This window comes from Leopardus geoffroyi, chromosome E3, assembly GCF_018350155.1.
Source record: "Leopardus geoffroyi isolate Oge1 chromosome E3, O.geoffroyi_Oge1_pat1.0, whole genome shotgun sequence".
Classification (NCBI taxonomy): domain Eukaryota; kingdom Metazoa; phylum Chordata; class Mammalia; order Carnivora; family Felidae; genus Leopardus; species Leopardus geoffroyi.
This window is the reverse complement of record NC_059340.1, coordinates 19,550,962-19,570,584: the sequence shown is the minus strand read 5'-3', so window position 1 is coordinate 19,570,584 and position 19,623 is coordinate 19,550,962. Positions and strand designations below refer to the sequence as shown.

The following is a 19,623-nucleotide window of genomic DNA, read 5'->3' as shown; positions in this document are numbered from 1 at the left end:
CAGTTAAAGATGACTCTGGTGCGCAAGTCACTAGGCTTGGGGCTTGGTTTCGCTTGGCGTGTTATCAATGATACGGCGAGTGGGCCGGTGAAAGAGTCCGGTGGCTCAACTGTGGGCTGGACCCACATCTGCCCAATTTTGATCTAATCAATCCACCGGTTACCCTGAAACAGTCTGAACCTCCAAACACATTTGAAGCATCTGACTCGTTAAGTGCCTGAGTTCGTGGGAGGGGCGCAGGGAGAATGGGGCAGTCAGGAGCGGTCCTCGACACACGCAGCCATAAACCCGAGGAGGGACCCGAGGGGAGGGGTAATGACAGAAGCCTGGTGGTGGAGAGGTTGGGAGCCACCTCTCCCGTCAAGCTTCAACTCCTCAGGACCCTCCCAGGGCTGGAAAAAGTCCCACCTCTAGCACCTGGCTGCCAGATGCCGATGGACTACCTGTTTGTCCTTCCACTCCCAGGGCTTTCCTGGTGTCTCTTTACCTGTGGGCAGAGACAGAAGACTGACCCCACGTGGCTTCTTCCGGGACTAACCCTGCCTTCTCATCCACAGACCCAATCTGCAATGAAGTGAACGGCCTACGTGTACAGGCTGCTAACCCCCGGCCGCTGCACGAAGTGCCGTATCTCGTGAACTCTCACAAGAAGCTACAAGGCACCAGGTCCCCTCCATGTCACAGCGAGGGACCTGAAGTCCAGAGGGGTCCGGTGGCCGCTCCGCGTCCGCCTTACAGCCGGCAGCACGCCGCCCTCACGCAAGAAGGAGCGGCGCCGTGACGTCACTCTGGCCTACCTCTCCACGACGGTGAGGGCGTCGCTGAACCGCGCCGCAAACACGTCTCCGATGAAGTACTCGGCCAGGCGGCCCACGGCCTGCAGGAGGGAACTCAGGTCTCTCAGGGAACAGTGCAGTCGCCGGCAGTCATTCTCCGCTGTGATGTTCAACCTGTGGCCTGGAACGTAACACCGCAGGCGGTTTTCCACGGGAAGGATGCGTTTAGTTACCACTACGGACAACAGCTCCTACAGGCAAGCTACATCTAGCAAAACCAATTGTTGAAACACAGCAACTCACAGGCTGCTTTCCAGACACGAGCCGGGAAAATGGGCCCAGTCCTCCACCTCAACCTGTACCCACACGCACCCCGAGGCCAGAGAGAGGGACAGCGAGCGCAGACAAGAGGGACACATGGCCTGGTGTGCCAACACGGACGGAGCACCTGACCTCATTCCTCTTGTGACCCTGAGGTAGTGACACCACCAATTTTACACCCGAGGAAACCCACACAGGGAGGCCCAGCCACCTGCCCAATGCAGGTCCTATTTCTGGGGCAGAACCAGGCTAAGCCTCTACAGCTGCAAACCTGCCTGCCTTCTGCACATGGCCTGTCACACAGAATGGAATCTCCCTGGGCTGACAGGATTCACCCCTGTTCAAAGAACCGGGGGTAGCTGGCACTCCACCCCAGAAGGTCTGCAGGTAGCACGGTCTAGAATAAAGGCACGGGGCCTGGATTCACAAGACGGGTGCCCTGCTACCCGCTGGCTCCGGGCCTCAGCAAACCCTTCCAAGTCTGGTTCCTTAAAGAGGAAAATAATGCTCCCATTAAATTCACTAGTGTAAAGGCAAAGTTAGAATGAACGATGAAGCATCCTTCAAAGTTTTAAGAAATAGGTGTAACAAAAAACTTGTGATTTTCTACAGCCTGAGACTTTCTTACTTTTCCATACGATTTCTTCAAGCCGAGTGATTTAGGTGCGAAGATGAAGGACAAAAACATCTTCAATTCAGCCCATCTCCTTGCCTTGCGGACCCCTCTCCCCACAAAGGTCCACAAAAGACAGTGAGAAGAGCCAAGCCAGGAGAGGGCGCTCTGAGTTGGACAGAGTTCTCCTCCTCCATCCAGTAGGAAGGAGGGAGGGAGGGGCAGTAACAGCAAGAGCCCCCTCCCCGCCCACAGGGCACCTACAAATCCTACCCCTCCCTAGATACCAGCCCCCTCCTGCGGCAAATTCAGGGGTTTACTCTGTTAGAAGAGAGGAACTGGCTAAGGGCAACCCTGCTCCCGTGGTGTCCCACAAGCATCTTCCTAGAACCCAGACCTACAGATGCAGCTCCCCTTAAGCAAGTGTCAAACCCCCTGGGGCTCTTCCAGTTAAGGCAGGAGAATCCGGGCCACTCCCCCCTCCCGCCCCCCCGCCCCCCCCCCCCCCCCCCCGCCTCCATCAACACCAGGGCTCTCGTGACCTCACTGCCTCCCCCACCCCCACCCCCGTTCCAATATCTCACCCAGACCCACTGTTAACCCCCAGTGCCTCAGGTCCCTGCCCGGACTGTCCACTGCAACCCTGACCACTCACGCCCTGTATGCTCTTCTCCAGATTCATATAACCACCACGTCTTCTGGGAGACCTTCTCTCCACATTGCCCGACAGAAGCAATGTGCTTCCCTCCTTTCCTGCATCCCCCTCCAGGGCACCTCAAGTACACATGCAGATAAACTAATGAGCTACAAGTCTCCTCACTGACCATGAACTCCTTCACGGGGAGGGGCTGTGGCCAACACTCTGCACAGCACCTGGTACGGAAGAAGTGACCACAACGAACGAATGAATTAGATACGATCGAACACAGAGCAAACTAGAGCAGTACAGGGAGGCTTGGGGAGCTTGAGGTCCTCGTACTGCCCTTGGGAATGTTCCCCTGATTATTTAAATGTGATTATGGATAAACAACACCTGTGGCGAGACAAACAGCAAAGGCTGCACACCTAAGAAATTGCCGGATGAAGCGGCAAGTTTGATGCCTCAGATCCTACGCTGGCTTCCACGTGATGAGGCTAGAAACAGACCTGTGACAGCCCCCAAGGGTAGACATGGGTTTGGAAAAAGGTGTGGGTCACATCCCCAGGAGCAGGAGGACAAAAGGAAGGGGCAAATCAAGGAAGGTCTTTACAGGGACAGAGCCGGTGACAAAGGCCAGCTTTGGCCCACCCCTGCCTTCCTCACCTGGTCCTCCACCCCCAGCCCCGCACAGAGAGCAGTGCCTCAGTGAGGAAAACACCAAGCGGTGGGATTCGCGGCCTGCAGGCACCCTGCCAAGGTCAGTGGGGTGGGCGCCTAAGGAGAGTGAGCCAGCTCCTCTAGTCAGAGCAAGAGGACGACCACCCCACGCCAGCCAGATGAGCCGACAAAACAGAGAGAACCAAGAGGTATTTTTGATCATGCGAGAGACACCGCTGCCTCTCCTCCTTTCCCAGCTAACAAAAGCACCACAATCACGCACTTTCTGAATGTCAAGGATTTTCAGGCTTACAGCTATATAACTGACTCCCAGGGTAAACTAAAACCTGTTTTCCTTTGCACACCAAGCTTTAGGGCTGTGGGAAACAAAGCCTTAAGAAAAATCTGCCCTGGAACTGGGTGTGGTGCTGCTAGTGTCGGCCGAAAAGAGACCAGCCTTTCTCTCCCCGGGGCAGCGAGGACACATTCTGACTCCCGCACACCTTCATCGCCTCGCCCTCGCCCACGAGGCTCTCCACCCTGCTGACTGCTTCCCAACTTCTTGTGCCCTTAGGTTTACCCAAGAACGAGGTTCTTGAACAGTTTAAAACATGAAGGGAAACAAAAACCAAACCAAGATACCACCCTAAATCGGGTTTCCATTGGCGTCTGGGTCCTAACATTCCTGGAGTCATTGTGAGCAGGCCTCCCCGCCTGCTCCTGAGTCCAGCCGGCTACGGCCGGTGCGGGGCCTCCTCCCAGCCTCTCCCCACAAACCTCTTCGGGGAGTCCTCCATGTTTAAACAGCTTGGCCAGAAACGACAGAGAAAAAGTGTCCCTCCCCCCACAATTCCTTATTGGCATCCCTGGTCCCACCCTGAGGGAAGCACACAAAACGAGCCTAGGCCTGCTTACGAATGGCAGCCTGGGGGAGAGGCAAAGAAAGAGACTCTCCTCTCGGCTCAAATACACCCCTGCGTCCCTTCATTTCCCGTGTCACCCTCTGGCTGAGAATCCCTGCCATCCTGCTCGTTCCCTTCTAAACCTGCCCGAATTTGTCAAAGAGCAGTACTTGGAATGAAAACCAGCTTAGGACCGCTGTGATTTTAAACTATCAGTTTGAACCATAAGAAACTGCCGATATGTGTCCACTTCTGACAGAACAGAACTGCAATTCCGTATAATTCAACTGAAGACACACGTACCATCTACAGCGCGTGTCAATGCAAACTGCGACTGCTGCTTGCCTACTGTCTGCAAGACAGATAAGCACACAGGCAGGAGGCACCCCAAATTAAAATCTCTGCGCCCACCCCCGAGCCTAGAACCTTCACACCGCCAGCAGCACCAAATGCTGCAAGCGATCACCTGAGTTCCCACTGAGAAAGCTGTTCAGAACCACCCCCTTCTCCTCCTATTTGGCTAAGGCTTAGATGTCCGCCTAATAGCAAAGAACAGCCGCAAAGGGGAACCCTCAGAAGGACATCACTGCCACATGGAGGTTTGTGGGACAGAAAACATCGCAGCCACACTGAAGCGCGATCTTCCATCAAGCAAGTCGCCCTGACGCCATCTAGGTGCATGCGCTTTTTACCACGTCCAAAGGACAGCTCCCTGGCAAATCAATGCCCGGGGGGAAAAACATCTTCATGTTAAATATAACTCAGTCTTCTTTTGTTGGGGGGGGGGGGGGCTGCGGAGGTAGAGATGTGAAAATCCCCATTTGAGGAATTCTACTCTGAGAGAACAAGTAGGTCATAAATGAAGCCAAGCAGAACAAAGAATAGAAGAGACACGACAACCAAAGACAGGATCTTTCAAACCACAGACGGTTGAGAAAGATAGGCAATGCAGGCGAAGGATGACCTCCCAGGGGCAAGACCCGCACACAGCCACTGAGGTGCCACCGCGACCTCAGGCCTGGTCTCCGTCCTAATGAGGAAGTAGAGGCAGGAAGATCGGCAGCAGGTGTAAACAGTCAGTCTCCCATCCACACAGCCTCCAGGGGAGATTCGAGAATTAAGAGCTGGTGAGAAGTAAAGCACATGAATGGAGGGGCCACCCTCTCAGAGGAAGATGCCACAGTTTCTGTTAAGAGGCAGGAAGGCTGCTAATCCAGCATGGAGGTTATTTGAGAGGTTAGATGGCCATGGGAACCAGGGAACAAAATGTATTCAGAGTTTCCATTTTTTAATAGGCTTTGCATTGAAAACTTGGCTTTGGAGCCACCAAGGGATGGGGGAATGCTTCGTCACGGATAAGAGAGATCGTTTTAAAACAGTAAGTATTTCTCTGGCCTGAGAGGAGTATGCACCAAGGAGCAGTGCTAGGGATGAGATTTATAAACGATCTGGAAGGCCAGGCACACTGGGAAACCGCCAGTAAACGGGTTTCAGTGAGAACAGGTATATGATATTTCATTCAGGGAAAAATAAATCAGATTATCCTTCTCGGATGAGAAACTCTAAGTTAGGAGTCGCTCAGATTTTTCTCCTGAAGACAGACTCAACGTAAGCTTTATATAGGGGTCAATTTGTGTGTGTGTGGGGGGGGGGGGGGGTGGAGGAGTACATGCCCAATTTCTTAAAAGATCGAGAATAAGATCAAGACCAGGTCTTTAGGATGCTGAGTACATTCTAATTTGATGAGTGGCCCTGAGGGAGAGACCACCAGGGTACAATTTTCCCCAAGAATGGATGCTGGAAACATCTGTAGCATTTATACAGTCAAATGATTTTTGTTAATGTTGACAGCATATTTCACAGGCATGTTTGCTTTGAAAAGTGATCTTTTTAAAGTTCTTTGTAAGCTGTTCTTAACCTATCTACAAACTTAGGGGCATGCCAAGTCCCATCAACCTCCTGGGGCCCAGCGGATTATTTAGAAGCTAATAATACAGTCATGGAAACAAACCGTCACAGGCCACCAAGAAGGGCAGCCCCAGACAGAGCCTCTCGTGGAGGCTCTGCCATGAATAACAAGCTCGCCCAGGAGATGGTCTATACCCTGAGTGGCTCTGTGCCAGACTGAGACAATTACACAGCAGAGGGGCTGGGGGCCTGGGCCAGGCAGGACTCCTGGAGGGAAAACACTGGGAAGAAGATGGGGGAGGCTGGAGGGATACGGGGAAGCACGGGTGCATTTGTAGGCACAAGAAGTTGTTTTCGGTGTTTTCAACTAGCTAGCAAAAAATGGACGGCAGATTTTAGTTCATTCAACTTTCTAATCCTTCCTTATTACACCATCTTGGGACAAAGTGACATCTCTGGACACCCATTTCCTCTTCCATAAAATAGGAGACCAGGACAGGTGAGAGAGTTAAAGACAGCGTAGGCAAAGAATACAGTGCCTGGCGTGTGACGTGTGTTCTACACACGGAAGCTGTTATCGTTATCAACCAAACGGCCCAAAACTGCTGACCCTAAACCCCAAGCAGGTGAGTGAAGCCACCTACCAAGGGCAGCCCAAAGTCTTCCCAGCCAGCTGCAGCCAGGCCTCCCGCGGGCCAGCTACGGGAGGAGAGCTAACAGCCACGAGCTGTCGGCGTGTTCCCGCACAGGTCGGCCGACTCCAGAGCCGCTCCTGGGTCCTCTTACTGCTTAACACCAGGGAGGAAAGAGCACACGGCAGCAAAGCCCAAAGCCATTTTTCCCTAGCGCGCTTGCTGGTTTCAAAGACATAAGGAAATAGCCTAATTGCTGGGTTTTGGTTTCTCTTTCCCCCTCTAAGTCCCCCCTCTTTGCTCCAAATCAGCTGCTTCTTTCTCACTGAAACACCTGTTCGGAATGCACTGTCACAGCCTCATCCTTTACCTCCCCCACGGTTCCTTTTTGTCATTGATTCTTTAAGAAAGTTTTCCATTTAGAAGTGGGGAGAGACAGAGCGGCGGGGAGGTGGCAGTGGAGAAATCATGTTGCGACAGCAAAGAAGGCAATAATTAAATATTAGCCCGGTAGTTTTCTTAATGTCGGTTAAATTAGAAAATAAAAACCAGTTTACCTGACCCTGAAGTAACTATAAACTGCTGTAAACCCAGATAAACTTCTAAATTGTCCTGAAGAACTGGGAACTGAAAACAAAAAAACAAAGATTAAAAAAAAAAAAACAAACATAAGTCCAACTTTTAACAGCATTTTAACGTTAAAACATTGCAAGATCTATGGGGGGTGGGGAGGGGCATCAGATTAAAAATACCCTTTTCTCTGAGAACCTTTACTGCCAGCTAAGGAGTGGCTCCCTTCAGTGCCCTGCCTTCAACAATTTCTACAATTCACACCACCAATTAATGTTTGGAATCAGAAAAGAAAAAAAAAAAAAACAACAACAACAACAACAACTTATCAGGTAGGTAACTCTTTTCTAAACAAAGTAATGGATGCTGGGTTTGACTATTACGGTTCCTAAAAGAGGACACCAAACCCCAAATGATCTACACCTTCTAGAGCTTAAAGACGGAACCTATCTCCCTTCAAATCCAAGGGAAATCCTATTCTGGAAAGAACGGTCAGATAATCTGCCTTATTTAAGTGCATGGCAGAGTGAAAAGACAGGCCCAATTTTTTAGAAGTCTGATTCCCTTACTCATTTGGCAGACAGGACCCTCATAACCAGAGCTATCAGTATCTTTTCTTTCTAAAGCTGCTAACTCACCGTTAGGACAAAGATCAGACTTCAATGTGACAGGTCCCTACGAAAGGCAGATGGCGAAACACAACAGAACTGTCTACAAGAGAACACAAGACCCCCCTCCCCCAAATCATCTTGTCCTTGAAGAAGAGATAGGCTTAATGAAATCTCCCCAAATAACAAGCACCACTGAGTGAAGGAAAGCGGTCCTTATGACTAAGATTCTAGCACATGAATATACGCAGAGTGCTGGCGACGGGCTTTACAAAGGCTCACTTTGCAGCAATGCGATCTTTAGCAAGAAGTCCTCTGCGTGGCCTGGTCGTTTCTGAGCTACTGATGCAGGCCTGAAGGCATTAGTAAAATTCATATTACATGTGAGAGTTCAGGAAGAAAAACAGGGCTTCCAAAAGCGGATTTAAAATATTTGGGGACATGTTAGCATTTGTTAAACTTTGAAGGCCGGTGATGGTCATCATTATTCTTTGTTTAAAATGTATACCTATGTATTTTAAAATACCGGTGAGCAAAAAAGCCTTACTACTCGTGCTACATGTGCAGGGAGAGAATCAGGCTCTTCGTTCCCCTCCCGATGGTGAGTTACCAGTGTCGAGAAGGCGTGTGTGGGAAGGAGCTCCATCACTTTGGCCACTACCTCCAAGCTCTGGCGTAAGTACCGCTGCCACTCTGTCTGCTGCTGTGGGGGAAACACAGAAGGATCAGCTCTCCCGGAAAGGCACTCCTGTCATCTTCCCTGCCCATCTAGCCTCAACCTCAAGTCCACTCTCGGACATAAAATCTTGAAGAAGCGGCAAATGACGGAACCAGGTCATTTGGTACTTTAAAAAGGCCAACCTGGAATCTTTTTTTTAATCCAATGAATTAGTTTCCTAAAAAGCTGTTTCCTCAGCACATGATCCAGAGAGAATGACCTACTTCTTCCCCCTACGGTCACAGGGACACAGAGATCTTAAAAAGCCACTGGTGAAATGCTCAAGGCCCCTCCATGAGAACGCAGCTATAGGAACCGGTCGCTCGTTCATTACCTTCTGAAACAGTGCATTACTAGGTCCCTAGCAGTAGAACGGACTGTGTCAGTGCCACTCAAAGTACGGTCCACAGACACGGTAGCACCAGCATCTCCCACGGCCTTGTAGGAAACGTAGATTCTGTGGCCCCCACCCCTAAATCAAAGTCTGTTTAACAAGCTGTCCCAACGATTTTTACCCATGCTCCAACGTGAGAAGCACTGAACTAAATTGTACAGCTAACAAGAAGTGAAGCTAAAGTTTCACCCACGACGTAGCAGGCATGCAGCCAGCCCTTCCACACATTACCGTCATGTAACCGTCAGCACAGGCCAGTCAGCCACATCGCTCCCCTTTTGGGAGAGGAGAAAATAAAGCTCAGAGAAATCTAAGGCCCAGACTTCTATCTCCTTGTGGCCCAAGGTTTCAGAGATTCAAACCCAGGCCTCTGAGTTCCAAGTACAAGGCTCTTTCTAACCCAAACACGGCCACCCTCAAGGTCTCAGCCATGCCACGGTCAGTTATTTTGAGAGCCCTACCAGTGACTTGAAAATTCTAAAGTGCATGGTGCTTAAGAAAAAGCAACATGAGGGGCGCCTGGGTGGCGCAGTCGGTTAAGCGTCCGACTTCAGCCAGGTCACGATCTTGCGGTCCGTGAGTTCGAGCCCTGCGTTGGGCTCTGGGCTGATGGCTCGGAGCCTGGAGCCTGTTTCCGATTCTGTGTCTCCCTCTCTCTCTGCCCCTCCCCCGTTCATGCTCTGTCTCTCTCTGTCCCAAAAATAAATAAACGTTGAAAAAAAAAAAAAATTAAAAAAAAAAAAAAAAAAAGAAAAAGGAACATGGGAATTGTGTCCTTCAACACATTTGCCTTACCCATGTTGGGCACACGAGTGTCAATAAATTCAAGATTGATTTTAAGATACTGATTTACAAAATATACTCAAAAGAGACTTCTTTTCATCCTAGCCTTACCATTTCAGCAGCTCTTTATGCCCTGTCCCTCACCCCGCATCTAGCTAGCTTTTACTCGTTGCCCGGAGTGGGGAGCAGAGGTGTGGGTGCAAGGCAATACAGAGCCCTTGCTCAACCATTTCTCACTGTGCATATGGTGTCTCTACTTATCTCCCTAGTTCATACAGGTAAAAACGTCTGTCAACTTCTTTTTACAATTAACAAACCCCAAAAGACGAGTAGGATATATAGCTGGCCCTTGAATGACACAGGTTTAAACTGGGCATGTTCACTTACACAGGATTTTTTGTTTCAACAAACATAGTACAGCTCTGGAAATGTATTTGCTCTTACCATTTTCTTCATGACATTTTCTTTTCTCCAGCTAACTTTATGGTAAGAATATGGTATAGAACTCATGTAACATACAAAATATGTGTTAATCGACTGTCGATAAGACTTCCGGTGAACAGTCAGGCTGTTAGCAGCTAAGTTTTAGGGGAGCCAAAAGTTAAACTTGGGATTTTCGACTGCACGGGTCGTCAGCACCCCTAGGCCCCACACTGGTCAAGGTCAACTGTAAAGTTCAAACACACAATTCAAACTGTAAGACTACTCTGGCTCCAGAGCAGAGAGCTTACAGGTTCCAAGTCTCCGTGTGGACTCACACCGAAAATGACAATGACTACGGTTGATTAGGCCACGCCGCTTACATCATCATCCAGAGTCTCGTCATCCAGCTCCTCCAACTGGGCCTGGTTGTATCTGAACTGGATTCGATTCAACACCTCCGTGAGCAAGAGGACTAGAGCGTCTTCGTACCTATGCGGCAGGGAGAAATTCAACAACAGGTGACAGCAGGCTTTTAGCCTGGGTTTTGAAAAGGCCTCCTACACTCTGAAGAAGAATAGCGTCCCTGCTGGATTACCATATACAAGCAGTATCTGAACTAGATTTAGCTTACGGGCTGGCAAGTGCATATGTGAGAGTGGAACGGTGGCAGGGGTATTTCTTTATTTTGCTATGTTCCAGACACCTTCTTCACGGATGGACCCTTTATCATTAGACGATGTCCTTTGTCCCCGGCAGCCACTCTTGTCCTAAAGTCTATTCTGACACTAGCATAGCTGCCCTGAATCTCTTTTGGTTACTGTCTACATGGAATAGCTTTTTCTATCCTTTTACTTTCAACCTGTTTGTGTCTTTGAAACCGAAGTGAGTCTCTATTTATAGACAACATGTAGTGGGATCATGTGTTTTCAATCCATTCTGCTAATCACTGCTTTTTAAACTAGAGAAGTTATATTCTTTACGTTTAATGTAATTACTGGTAAGGAAGGACTTCTGCCAGTATCTTTTGTTCAGCTCCTCCATTAATGCCTTCTTTTGTGTTAAACAGACACTTCTTTTCACTCCCCTGGCATTCTTTTCACCATATACTCTTGAGTTATTTTCTCAACGGGTGCCCAAGGGATTATAAGTAATGATATATAAATATCAATTTACACCGATTCAATAGAAGGTTCAACTCCATGATTCAATGCTTTTAACATCTGTGAGAGGTAGGTATATTATTGGTGTTTCTCCGGCAAGGAAACCAGAGTTAACAAAAGTTAGACAGACTGCCCATGGTCACCAAGCTAGGTGATTTGAACCTGGGGCTCCCTAACTCAACATCCTATGCCCTCCTCTCTATGCATAAACCAACAATGGTCTTCGAGCCTGCTCCGCTCACTCCCCCAAAACCTTCAGTCAGAACACTTAAAACCTAAAGGAAGAAATGGAAAAGGTCTGGAGGAACCCTGCCCCTTCTCAAAGAAATACCTAAAGCTCCAGGCCTGGCTATTTCCCACGTGTGATGACAGCCTACCTCCGGAAACACCAAGTTACATGCAGCAGTCGCACCCAAGGGCCACCAAACCCTAATTTTCAAGAACAAATCCCAAAGCCTAAATGTCTGTCCCGAAACGCTTCCAAGACAGGCTCAGGGACTGCTCCCACTCACAAAGCCGGGCACTCGTGCCAGGCGTCCGGCGCCGATCCAGCCACACACTTTGTGACGTCGGGGCCCAGGCTGCACAGAGCACACCTCTCCTCTGCCTGGAGGCTCTGCAGCAGGGGCGCTGGAGGAAGACCAAGAGGCAGCAGGAGCACAGGGATGCCATTCTCCTGGTGGGCTCGCTGCCCTGGAAGTATCACCCCAGTGACGGTCACCTGGAGGTAAGAACTGGTCCTACTTTCAGCTTTCACATTCCTACAGCCAGCTGCATGCACTCTCGGAGGTGCCAGCAGCAGCCAGGTCGCACCCCGTCCTCTCAGGAGTGAGCACCAGCTCCAAGCCTCCACCCCCCTGCCTGGCCGAGCTCCTGGGTGCCCTCTCTTCAGAGACCTGAGCTGCACGGGGCCCATCCCTGCGATCCAGATTTGAACAGCTCCACTCTTTTCCTTCAGCCCCGGGGGTGGGCTGCCTCCTGTAGTTCTCATCTGCTGAATCTTGATGTCTCCTTCTTGCTCTTCCGGCCCTCCAACACCAGTTTCATCAATCTCTTACACCGAATTCTTAAAACAATTAAGTGTGGTGTCCGTTCTCCTGACAGGACTCTACCTAATGAACCATCTAATCCAACACAGGTGAGTACCAGACAAGCTAACCACAGCTAAAAGGAATCTAGTGCCAAGATCAAATACAGTCAGTCCATCTAGTCCGCTACAACCCTTGTAACGACTCTGTACACAGTCTCGAGACTACTTGGAAATCCTCCTATGCTGTCACACTGCAGAGTCTGGTGGGCACAAGAGTTCTTTTTTTCACTAAGACAGAAACACTGACCACCCCTCCCCGCAGTGTTTGCAAATGACTTAACAACCCAGGCTGGACGGGCAACCAAGCAAGGCCGCCCAGAAACTAACGCTGGCAGGGAAGATCACTCACAAAACAGGCAACGTCTGTGGGAAGAATTGCCAGCAGACTCAAAATCCTATTTCAGTCGACTTCAGAGAAAGGTTAAGATCAAACACTTAAGCCTGGAGCTTATATTTGCCATTTGCTCAGATATAAATTCCTAAAGTTAGTTACACGAGTTTTATGCTATAAATCACTACGATGGACCAGTGCATTTTCACAATTTTGCTAGGAAAGAAAAGCCACTTCAGACCAGAGGACAGATGAAACCCGTCATCTACAAGTTGTCCTGCTGAGCTCAAAAGGGACTTTAAAGACTTTGTAAAATGCACAGAATAACCCTAAATTAGACCTAAACCCTTACCGGCAGTTAGCAGCTCTGGCTGCAAGAAAAGTTTATCCCAGAGAAGACGGACCCCAACCAGGAACCAGGCTAAACACACTCAGGTAGTAACTGCTCTCCCCAAGTGGCTGGTGAAGGTGGGCAGAGTATTCGGGTGTGGCAGACTCCGGCTCCCTACCCAAGACCCGATCTTCCTTTCCTCCTCAGCAAGACAACACTGGGCGCTGAGGCCAAGCGGAAGACCACATTTCCCAGCCTCCCTCGAGATGGCAGTGGTCGAGGACATGCTAAGAGGAGTCACAGGGCAGAGCCTCCGGACAAGAGCCTTTTGTCCAACTCTCCCCTTCTCATTCCTGCTACCTGCGTTGCGGGTGCGAGGTCTCTACATGCAGCATCTCTGAGCATAAGGTGACCGTGGTGACGGAAGCCATGCCTGAGGCTGGTTCACATAAAGAGGTAAAAGCATCCGAGACACTAGTCAGCATACAAAGAAGGAGGAGACACTGACCATTAATCAAGGGAAAGACGATCAACAGAAGCCAACCTCAAGACGCCAGGACCCTGGAATTATCAAAGACTTTTTTTTAAGGCAGCTAGTATCACCATCCTCCGTAATGTTCTTCGGGCAGGAGGTGCTAGGCACTGAATTGAACTGGGTCCACTGGAAATTCTTATGTTGAAGCCCTATCCCCCGTGTGACTGTACTTGGAGATAAGGCCTATAAAATGGGAACAGAGGTTACGTGAGGTCATAAGGGTGGGACCCTATCCAACGGGACAGTGGCCTCACATGAAGAGAAAGTGACAGGGGAGAGTGCATGCGTGCCACTCGCTCTCCCGTGCAAGCACAGAAGGGCCACATGAGGACACGGAGAAGGCGAGAGTCTGCAAGCCAGGAAGAGTCCTCACCAGGAAGTGAACCTGCCAGCACCTTGAGCCGGGACTTCCAGTCTCCAGAACTGTGACAAAGTAAATTCCCGCTGTTTAAGCCACCCGGCCTGTGATATTTTGTCAGGACAGCCCAAGCTCGTTAATACAGTAAGTAAATGATCATAGGAAAGAAACTTGGAACTTTAAGAACGAAGGACAAAAGCAAGAAATTGGCAAATGTCTGGGTAAATACCATTTCTCTAGTGTTCTCCACACTATTTCTCTCCTCTTAAGATCTTTAAAATATGAATGATGAAGGCAAAAATAAAACACTGTATGCTGGGGTTGTCCACATATACAGACATAAAACATGTGGCAACTTCAGTATAAAGGGAGGGCAAAAGGATCTATGTGGTGACAAGGCTTCTTCTACATACACTCTCAGTGGTGAAGGGCTAAAAGGAAAAGTAGACATATTGTAATACCAGAGCAACCTCTTAAAAACCTCAGATAAAGACAGAGAGTCAAACAGACATACTGAAAAGGGAAACTAAATTTGTGTGAAACTAACAACAGAGTCTCAAAATAAATGAAGCAAAAACTGATAAGGGCTGAGAGGAGACATTGGTAAACCCACAATTACACATGGAGAGCTTACCTCTCTCCCGGTCACTGACTGAACATGACAGAGGACACACAGAAATGCCACCTGCCAACCTGACCTAACCAACATTTACACAACATCCCATCCGACAACAGCAGAATACACACTCTTTTCAAGTGCGCGATGAACAATCACCAAGAAAACTAAGTCATAAAACAAACCTTAACAGAACACAAACTACGTTTGCAGATCATGGTAACTAGAATATGGTAACAAGACAGATGGAGAATCTCCAATATCTGGGAGTTAAACAGCAAAGAGGAAACCCCAAGAGAAATTAGAAAATATCTTCAGCGAGGGGTGCCTGTATGGCTCACTTGGTTAAGCATCTAGCTTCAGCTCAGGTCATGATCTCATAGCCCATGGGTTTGGGCCCCGCGCCGGGCTCTGTGCTGACAGCTCAGAGCCTGGAGCCTGCTTCAGATTCTGGGCCTCCCTCTCTCTCTCTGAGCATCCTCCCTCTCTCTCTCTCTCTCTCAAAAACAAACTTAAAAATTTTTTTGGATGAAGCTAAAGCAGTACTCAGAGAGAAATGTGTGGCATTAAATGTTTAAACATGCAACGGTCATAAACCTACAGACCTCTGTGACTGGAGCCACAAATGTGATTCCGAAGCACCCCAACTTCTGAGTTAAATAAAACTGTACACGTTAGGACAACTACAGAGTAGGTGTTCAGTAAACAAAGGACGGATGAAAGAACAAATGAACAAAAACATGAATAAATGCAGGCAATAAACAGACAAAAGTCCAAGTGAGAGAGGGCTACAAAGGACAGGGGTGGGACGCCGGCCCAATTTTGAAATTACTGAGACCCCATTCACTTGCTCTCTGGGGCCGTCAACAGCATGAATTTCTCTTCCTAGGAGCTAGGAAACAACCGGAGCCCTGATAGAAACCTAGTTGACACCTTTTATTAAGTGTATCAAAATGTCACGGGTCACAACAGCACTTCCTTTTTGTTAAGCAGAAAACCCACCCGGAAAGAAGGGGCAGCAATTGTTCTCACGCTCGCCCACATGTGTTTACAGTCCAACCCGGTGTCACTCGGGATCCCCGGCTGCTCTGTGGCTGGTCCTTGCCAGCACTCTCACGACGAAGCGGTCACAGGACATGACTCGAGAACTTTAGAGGTTGCTTAACTCCCTTCAGGTTTCCCCCTCTTCCTGCAAGAAGTTCCTACACAGGTGGCTCCTCTCACAGTGACCAGCACAGAGAGAAGGGAGTGAGAGGGAGCGAGTAGAAGAGAATCAGTTCTTCACCAAACACCTACTGTCGGCCAAGCTACTCGACACGCACCGGCTCACTTCGTTTACTCAACAACCTGTAAGTCGGCACAACCTTCCCCAGAGTACAACGGAGGAAAAGGAAACTGAAATTCAGGTCTTCCCAAACCACCACCTGAAGATGGCCAACCCGGACCACGAGCTCCAGCAGCGGCTTTGTTCTGCTAAGTTACAGAACACAGTCCTCACACAGAGGGACCCGAGTCCCCAGCAGCTCTGATCAAGAAACTCTGGAGCATTCTCACGGAGTGAGGAACATGAGGAGCTCCGATTTCCAAGCTCCTAGGTCCAAAAATAAACTCATGTACATTTGTGCTTCTAAATTTGTAGCCTACAATGCCTACACCGCTTTGTTGTGATGGATGATGCAAAACCTGTAAACCGCAAGGGACAGGAACTGAGTGACTTAACCACACCTACGTTTCCCATTTAAGACACCAAGAAAACATTCTTGACGAGTTCCTGCAACATCAATTGCTTCTGAAATTCTGGCTTAAGCCACAAATGTGATTCCAAAAGCACCTCAACTTCTTTCAGATGCATTTTACCAGCCGAAAAACATTTGATCACATTTACGTGCTTTAGTTAAAATGAGTGGGTCACGACCAGTAGCCAGCGGTCTTTATCAACTACTTTTGCGAAACAGCACGTCTCTGACGTATCAGGGTCTCTTAGAACCTAGAACAGTGGTTGCCACTCTTCAAAACTTTCATTTAAGGACTTGAGCGCCCACCTGCATAAATATACAGTGTTTAAGAGGTGACCGGAAAAATATAGACGTTAAAATTCAACTATTTTCTTTGTGCCCCTCAGCGGACTACCTTATACAGCCCTCTTTGTAATCTGTAACCCAGATACTAAGTGATATCTGCTCAATAAACAGTTCCCTGGTGATGGTTAACTAACAGCAAAAAACCCCAGACCAGCTTTGAAGAGGCTTTTTTTCTTTCAAGGCTTTTTTTGTTTTTCAAGGGCATAAAAGTGTTGTAAGTGTATGTTTGGGGGGAAAAAAGTCATAGGGGCACCTGGGTGGCTCAGTCCAACTTCAGCTCAGGTCATGATCTCGCGGTCTGGTCCATGGGTTCGAGCCCTGCATCGGGCTCTGTGCTGACAGCTCAGCGCCTGGAGCCTGCTTCGAATTCTGTGTCTCCCCCTCTCTCTGCCCCTCCCCTACTCGCACTGTCTCTCTCTCTCAAAAATAAACATTAAAAAAAGTCATAAAGAATTAGAAAGCCTCATTTAGGATGATAATCAAATGATCAATAAAAAAATTCTTAGGGACATGTGGGTGGCTCAGTCAGTTAAGCGTCCTGTGCTTGATTTCAGCTCAGGTTTCACCTCATGGTTTTTGAGATTGAGCCCCAAATCGTTGGGTTCTGTGTTGACAGCACAGAGCCCACTTGGGATTCATTCTCTCTCTCTCTCTCTCTCTCTCTCTCTCCCTCTCCCTCTCCCTCTCTTACTCATACACTCTCTCTCAAAATAAATAAATAAACATCAAAAAAAATTCCTAGTGTTGAAAGTGATCAGCCATCACCCCTGACAACCCAGTGACATCAGATGACAGATGCCTGGGCAGACAGGTCAACACTTGAAGGTGGACTAAAAGGCCTTTAGGACACCTGGGGGCCCTGATCACTGAACTCCATGGTCACCACCACAGTCCGATGGCAGCAACGTCTTCTACTACTTATTATCATGGTTGCAGTCATCACTGCGACCATTTACTGAGTGCCTAATACAGGCTAAATACTGTGCCAGGCATTTTATATATGTGATTTCCTTGAATCCTAACCATCCTGAGAGAGAGGTCAACATGCACATTTTGCAAGAGGAAATGTGATCAGCATATAACTTGACCAAAAGTAACACTGCTCCCATGAAGCAGAAAAGGACTTTAAATTGTATACCACTGCTCCTTCTGTCGGTAGGTTGGTGTGCACAAGTGTATCTTTAACACTAATAATCTGCCAGATTAATACTAAAATCTATTTAATACTACACTCTGCAGATTTTCTCAATGGAACCATATTCTCCACACCTAAAACACTTTTGTACTGTGCTTTAAAAAGCATTTTCATATTAATCATTTCCTCAGTTTATTCTTCCAACAAGCGTGAGATGTCAAGTCTCCCACTAAACATAGCAAAATCAAGCACAGTCCCGGAACTACAGGACCCAACTGTTCAGCATACAAAATAGAGAATAAGGCAAAAATACCTTTCCTTTGAAGAATCTCATTCAAAAACACAATAACTAACTTTTAGTTGGCAAAATCACCAAAAACAGGATCTACTGTTGTGTAAGAGTTTCGGATACACGAATATACACCCACAAAGCACATCTGACCTGACAACAAAGCAACTTGCAAGCTATTTTGCAATCACACAAATAATGTTTGGGAACAAAAGTGCAGATTTTTAACTTGAAATGCAAATATTCAGTTTAAGATTATAAAAACTCATTAAAACTTCAGCAATACAAGGGTGGGTTTCCAGAGGGTCCGATCTCTTCCCAGGCCAGGATTCTCCTCGCCGCCGCCCCCCACGGGGCACATTGCTAGGAAGGGGTGTTCACTCACCACCAACCACTGATGCCATCTACTGAGCGAGCATTCGTAATGTGCCAAGCGTTCTAGATTCATTAGCTCAATATTTCACTTCTTAACTAAATAACTATGGTGGACAGGAACTACACTTTCTGCCTGCAAGCAAGAAAAATGACCTTGAGGAACATAAGGGGAAAAACATTTCCCCATTTTCTGTTTTTTAAAAAATACAATAGAGTGGCGCCTGGGTGGATCAATCGGTTAAGCATCCGACTTCAGCTCAGGTCACGATCTCGCAGTTCGTGGGTTCAAGCCCTGCATCTGGCTCTGTGCTGACAGCTCGGAGCCTGGAGCCAGCTTCGGATTCTGTGTCTCCCTCTCTCTGCCCCTCCCCTACTCGCGCTCTCTCTCTAAAATAAATAAACATTTTTTTTAATTAAATAAATAAAATAGAAATAAATACAATAGAAAGTACAAAAGTAATTATCGCTGGACTGTGGGATTATGGATATCTTTTCTTTATATTTTTCTATCTTTTCCTAGTTTTTAAAATACTTATTTTTCACAGCAGGTATTTACTACTTTATTTAGGAAATTTTCACACACATACAAAAGGAGCTAGCATATAATGAACCCCAAGTTACCATCAATAAAGGTCAACATCAATTATCAACACACGGCCAACCCTCCTTTCCCTCTATCCCAGTGGATTATTTTAAGGCAAATCCCAGACGTCCTATCATTTCATCCATCCAATAAATACCTCAGTTTTTAATCTCTAAAATAAGGGCCACTTAAAAACAAACCCTTGAGACAGTTATCACAGCTAAAGAACTATACAAATTACATTTTTAATCAGAAAATAAAATGTTTTAAGAAAATGAAATATTTAAAGGGGGAAAAAAATATATGAAAATGCTCAATGACATTACTACCTACCCAGCTTGTGTGACCCAGTTTCACTGAAGAGGTCTGACGGCCTGGCTGTCCCTTTAAGCCACAAGAAAAATGCAAAAATGTCTATTTCTATTTATCAGTATTTCTGAGGTTTACCTGTTGAGAACTGCTTCCTTGTCTCCCAGACGGCTTTTAATTTTACTTGTCAGATAGTCCAGAAAGAGCGTCCAGATATCCAAACAAGAGAAGTAACCTTCATGAGTAGGCTATGATGCAAAAGAAATCCAGACAATGAAATTACTTAACGCAGCTCCTCCTTAGAAACATCCCCACCAGTGTTTATTTCCATCAGAATGGTACAACCCTAAGCCTAGATTCCCTCCACTTCCTGGTAACCACAACTGCAATCTTTCAAATGGTTTTCATGACTGGGCCCTGGTGAACCTAACAAGACAAAGGTGCCATGGAACATATCATTATTAGGGAGATTCTATGCAGGACAA

At 47.8% G+C, this 19,623-nt stretch overlaps 1 protein-coding gene across 7 annotated transcripts in view; it reads right to left on the bottom strand.

Annotated features, from left to right (window-relative positions):
- The window catches only part of XPO6 (exportin 6), a 104,759-nt gene that overhangs the window by 22,106 nt on the left and 63,030 nt on the right, over positions 1-19,623 (bottom strand). For 2 of the 7 annotated variants that reach the window (XM_045461389.1, XM_045461392.1), the window contains exons 9-13: positions 19,277-19,386; positions 10,326-10,434; positions 8,175-8,330; positions 7,007-7,076; positions 798-957 (exon numbers count right to left, since the gene is read on the bottom strand). In XM_045461389.1, coding sequence (XP_045317345.1) covers positions 798-957; positions 7,007-7,076; positions 8,175-8,330; positions 10,326-10,434; positions 19,277-19,386 — 605 coding nt within the window. The remainder of the gene's footprint in view (positions 1-797; positions 958-7,006; positions 7,077-8,174; positions 8,331-10,325; positions 10,435-19,276; positions 19,387-19,623) is intronic. The other 5 variants (XM_045461393.1, XM_045461395.1, XM_045461394.1 and 2 more) reach the window with 3 other exon arrangements.